This window comes from Nuphar pumila, chromosome 10 (assembly GCF_984573655.1).
Source record: "Nuphar pumila chromosome 10, dmNupPumi1.hap1.1, whole genome shotgun sequence".
NCBI lineage: Eukaryota > Viridiplantae > Streptophyta > Magnoliopsida > Nymphaeales > Nymphaeaceae > Nuphar > Nuphar pumila.
The window spans coordinates 82,141,161-82,146,425 of record NC_143258.1 but is presented as its reverse complement, the minus strand read 5'-3'; the positions used below and the strand labels follow the sequence as shown (position 1 = coordinate 82,146,425).

At 43.0% G+C, this 5,265-nt stretch overlaps 1 protein-coding gene across 1 annotated transcript; it reads left to right on the top strand.

Annotated features, from left to right (window-relative positions):
• Positions 1–2,398: 2,398 nt before the first annotated feature.
• On the top strand, positions 2,399–4,744 carry LOC149827052 (WRKY transcription factor 71-like). Its single transcript, XM_090018419.1, has 3 exons — positions 2,399–2,820; positions 3,249–3,392; positions 4,390–4,744. The coding sequence occupies exons 1-3, from the start codon at positions 2,399–2,401 to the stop codon at positions 4,742–4,744; spliced, it is 921 nt and encodes a 306-aa protein (XP_089874545.1).
• Positions 4,745–5,265: the final 521 nt, after the last annotated feature.

The window sequence follows — 5,265 nt, the reverse complement described above, 5'->3', positions numbered from 1 at the left end:
AACCCATCTCGCACAAAAAAATAATAATTAATTAAAAACCACCTTTGGCTTAATTTTAGGTTAATGTTAATTATAAAGTCAAAATTTATGAATTTACCTCTAGAAAAAATGTATCTACAATTTTTTCTTATGCTTCATATAAATCATTTTCTACTTATAAACATACCAACTATTCATTATTTTCAAATTTGGAAGATTACTAGAAAAATAAAAACAGCTGATTGCTTAAGACGAGAAAGTCAATAAATGTGATTTGGTGTAGGAGTAAATTGATCATTTCTATATATAATTTAATGCAAGTAAACTGGAGGTCAAAAAAAAAAAACTTTAGGTTATTTGGTTAACCTAAAGGAAAAGTTGTCGGACATTTGAAAATGGGAAAATACTTTGGGGATACATTGAGGGGGGCGTTTGGCTTGGAGTTCGGATCCGAGAGATTGGATCTAAGGACCTAAAATCTCAGATCCTCTGATATGAGAACCGACACTCTCTCTCCCCCCGAAAATCGAATGAGGATTCCCTAACCCCTCCCTTCTTTCCCTTAAAACCGGAAATAATCCTCCGTTTAAGAGGGCTCGAATCTTGGTGTGGGGCCCATGTCACATCAGCACCAGCCACTGCAGATCACATTACACACTTTGAGTAGACAGTAGAGATCAGGTGCAATCGTATTACACACTTCGAGTGTGCTGCTGCACCTGACTTCTCTCTCTCTCTCTCTCTCTCTCTCTCTCTCTCTCCCTTTTGATAGGTAAGAGATTTGAACTTGCAACTTTCCAACACAAGGTGACCTGCACTAACAGCTCCTACCAAACAAGCGGAGCCCCCCCTCCCCGTTGGTAGTAGGGGTGTCAACGGATTGGGTTTACCTGGACCCAACCTGCACCAAACCCTATAGGGTCCAAGTATGTTGATAAACAAGAAGACCCAATTAAAACCCTTGTTCGGACTCGAAGGTCCAATTAATACATGGATCCTGGTATAGTTTGTGAAATTTTATACCAGTCCCGAGCCCGACCCCGACCCGTAGACTCATGTCCAGACCAGATACCATACCCAAAATTTGAGGCCAGATCTGGTTCCACCTGGGTCCGAACCAAACATGACCCGTTGACACCCCTAGTTGGTAGTATTGACAGTCTCTTAATGAAACTCAAAAATGAAGAAGAAGAATCAGGAGCCTAGTTTTGGTTAGGTGTGATGGCTCAAGCCCTTAAACCATGACCGAGATCGGTTGCAACCTGATTTTTGTTTTGATGACGAGGAACACTGGCCGAGAACCGGGTTTTTGTATATTGATGACGAGGGACACTCGACTGAGAACCGGGTTATTTAATGGGCTGGACCCATGCGAGGAAAACCCCGGGTGGGGTCACCGACACCCAAGCCCTTACCAAGATTACAACCTGGTTTAATTTTGAGTGTCATTCAACCCAGGTGAATCGATCGGTTTGATGGGTCTGCCCTAACCTGGTTCGAACCGGGCATGGCCCAGTGTAGTCTTTTTCCCTCGCCCAATAATCCTTGCGGGTCCGGTTCGGGGTTGGCTAGCTTACCCAATGCCCGTTAATTAATTAATGTACAACCACAAGGATGCAAATGGGTCAAAGTTCTGACCCAGTTATGAACGGCATGTCTAGTTGGACCAAGGCAGCATGTATGCAAACTAGGTCAGCTTCAGAACAAAATAAATATGATCAGGTCTAGTTGGATCTAGATCGGATTCGGGTAAACAAACCTGGATATATCCAAGTCAAAATCATGTCCAGTCGATCTTATTTCTACATGAAAATCAAACAGATTTTACCTGTTCTCAGCGTATCCAGTACTAGAAGCGCCCAGATCATAACCAGATCCAGGACTACACTGCAAGATCAAATCCAGATCTCGATATGGACCCACTCCTCAAAAATCATAGTGTTTGCCTATATTCTATGTCTGACCGGATTGCTATGTCAGACCCGGACCCGGAATTCCCTCAATTAGAAGCCGAAAACCTCTGTCTTATTTTTTTTCTAATATCTAAAAGTCAACGCGTCCTTGGAGAGGTTATTTTCGTCCCTGACCGAGTACCGACGAGTTCCCAACTCATGACGCAGCGAAACGTCACCGCCCTCGCACATGTGCCACGGCTTCCCACGTACTAACGAATGAACGGTTACCGTTAAACACCGGTATCCTACCCCACCACGTGGCATATTACAAGCCCGGTGGGGGCCAACACTATGGATGTTTCAGCACCGTACCCTTTACGTCACCGGATACATCCGGTCAACCCCGGGCCCATCCCGCACCTCGCCCAAGAGTTACAAAATCCCACGCTAACACTCTCTTGGTGTCTCATCTCTCTCTCTCTCTCTCACACACACACACAGTGGAGCTCCACTCTGCAACTCTAATGGCGGAGGGGGGAGACATCTTCTTGAGAGATGATCAAGCTCATCGGAGGCAGAAGGAAATTATGAATTTCGATGTTGGATTTCCGTTTTTCGATAATTTCTCGAGCTCAGCGACTGCCGGAGATCTCATAGGGATCAATGATCTAGCTGGGTTTGATACATCATACATGAGCTTCACTCAGTGCTTGCAGGCCAAGCTCCCACTAGATTACACAGGGGCCCCCAGCACCACCACCGACGCGCCATGCTCGTCGGAGGTCCTGAATTTTGGCGAGGCCGACCCGGCTGCGGCAGGAGCAGCAGCCACGCATAACTCGTCGGATTCGTCATCGACCACCGAGGCGGCTGAGGAGGATTCCGGCCAGAGTACCAAGGATCAGGCCGGTGCAACCGAGGATGGACAGGAAAAGAGTAAGAAAAAGTGAGTCTTTTTCTTTTGGCTGGAATTGTGCTATTGCGAAGTATATATAGTTGGCTTGTGGCCGGAATCCATGACCGAAGACGGTTTCCGGCATGTGGGTATGCGTGATATGCATGAAATTTGATGTCGGGACTGTTGTGTTGGTTGAGAGAAACCCTAGAATTGCTCCAATATTTTTCCCCTTGTTAGTGCAATAGTGCAACACTAGGGGGTTGGAGAAGTAATTGTGAAATTCACTCCTCAGTTGTTGTTTATTTGAATAAGTACTTCTTGGTTATTGTTTAATGTGATTCTTTATTTATTTCTTCCTTCTCTTCCCTTATTTTCTCCTTTTCCTGTTTCCTTGTTCACACTGATTTCTATGCTTTTTGAGTAGCTTTCCAATTTTCTGGTTAATCCATCTCGATCTTGGTGTGTCTTTTTTGCAGGAGCAAGCCAAGGAAGAAGGGGGAGAAAAAGCAAAGAGAGCCACGCTTTGCTTTCATGACCAAAAGTGAAGTAGAACATCTAGAGGATGGGTACAGATGGAGGAAATACGGTCAAAAAGCTGTGAAGAACAGCCCTTATCCAAGGTCTGCTCCCTCTTCTAGCAATCCTTTGTGTGGTTTCCCGGCATGTCCATGTCATTTTTAGGCTTAAGTGGAATATGGTAATTGCTTCTTGCACTCCAGAAGCACTATAAGAATCCTAATTAATCAAAGGACATGGAGGCGTAAAACACTAAACTGCTCACTTGACCTAACATGTAGATGTTGTAGACCCTTAAAAAAAGGTGGCCGTGTCATGGCATGGGTGCAGGTGTAGAATTGAATTTGATTTTGAGTTTGGTATTCAATTGATTTAACATGAAAGGTACCATTGATTTGATACAACATGATCCCTATATGGTTGAGCATAACCACAATAAAAGTAGTATTAGGATCTAGATAGGATGATGTGCTCATATTGCACCTTTCACTTCTCCAAGTTACCTCTGTGATAGCAGTACAATAAAGTAATGGAAATACCAGTACAAATTATTTAAAAAAAAAAAGAGAGAACTTTTTCCTAGTTGTTGCTGCAAAAGCTACCTAGGTGCACCATTTGAGAGCAATTTTTGGACGAAGTTCCCCCATGTTGCACCTTAAATTTCTCCAGCTTGTTCTAATGTTGCTCAGAAAAGGAAATATGTATAGATATTATTACAATTCTTTTTACCATTGCTGCAGAAGATGCTTCAAAAGGTGTATACATGATCCTAATACCGCTTATAATAGAGAGTATTAGGATGAGAATTCCATCTTCTAGCTTGCATATATCAAACTTTTTCTTTTGATAATAGAAAAAGGGAAATAATGGGTAATATCAAAATGGATAAAAGTTGGTTTTCCCATCGATGCTGCAGAAGCTACCACAGTTTCATTGTTCTTGTGATCCTAATACTGCAGAAACATGAGAAGTTTTAGGAGATATTGAATTCCATCATTGCACCTCACATTTCTTCAACTTGTTCTAAAGATTTCAAAAAATGGGTATCTGGGAGAATATCAATACAGATGAAAATCCATTTTTTTTCTGTTGTTGCTGCAGGAGCTACTACAGGTGCACCAGCCAGAAATGCTCAGTAAAGAAGCGTGTGGAACGATCCTATCAAGATCCAACCACAGTGATCACAACATATGAAGGCCAGCACACACATCCAAGCCCAGCATCCCTGCGAGCAAGCACCGGAGGCATCATGGGGATGCCCCCACTCCCGTCTTCGGCCGGATACCGCTTTCGGGCCGAGCTGCCGGTGCCACTCCACAACATGAACAGCTCAGCTGATGCCAACTCCTTGTTCATGCAGAATACAAATCATCTCCCTCAAGTCCAGCATCACCAACTACCTGACTATGGTCTCCTTCAGGACATCATTCCTTCTTTCATCAGCAGAGAACAATGAAACTGAGCTCCCATTTATCTTTTTTGTTTTGTTTTTGTATAACATACTCTTAGTACTGGGCATGGACCATTAAATTGTTATCTTTTCTGACATATTCAAATCCTTCTTATTCCCCTTCCAAGTTGAGGACTCAATATTGAATGCCCATGTTCTAAAATCTAACTGAACTCTTTCCGTGATGAGGAAAGCCAGTGTTCTGAGGATTGCTGATTTGGGTAATGAGCATTAATGGAGGTTTCTACAAATGTGGGATTTTCCCAGTCTGCTCGATGCTGCCATCGGCCCTCTGTTTGTTTTTTCTTCAGTAATGAGATTCTCCTTTTTTTTAAAAAGAAAAATATGCTGTCAGTAGAGTACAACAACAATTTAAGGCGTTTGTAATAGGCATTTTATGGAAAAAGGTAGGGGGAGGAAGAGCGGTGATATGCCTTAAATCATGGTGAGTGATAAGGGGTGCTCTTGCTTAGGAGGAAAAAACCTTTTAATATTAAAAAAAAAAAAAGGACGTGGAGAAAAAGACC

Coding starts and splice junctions, on each gene's coding strand:
- LOC149827052 (XM_090018419.1), top strand. CDS start 2,399: ATGGCGGAGGGGGGAGACATCTTCTTGAGAGATGATCAAGCTCATCGG. Junction 2,821..3,248: donor CAGGAAAAGAGTAAGAAAAA/GTGAGTCTTTTT, acceptor TCTTTTTTGCAG/GAGCAAGCCAAGGAAGAAGG. Junction 3,393..4,389: donor AAGAACAGCCCTTATCCAAG/GTCTGCTCCCTC, acceptor TTGTTGCTGCAG/GAGCTACTACAGGTGCACCA.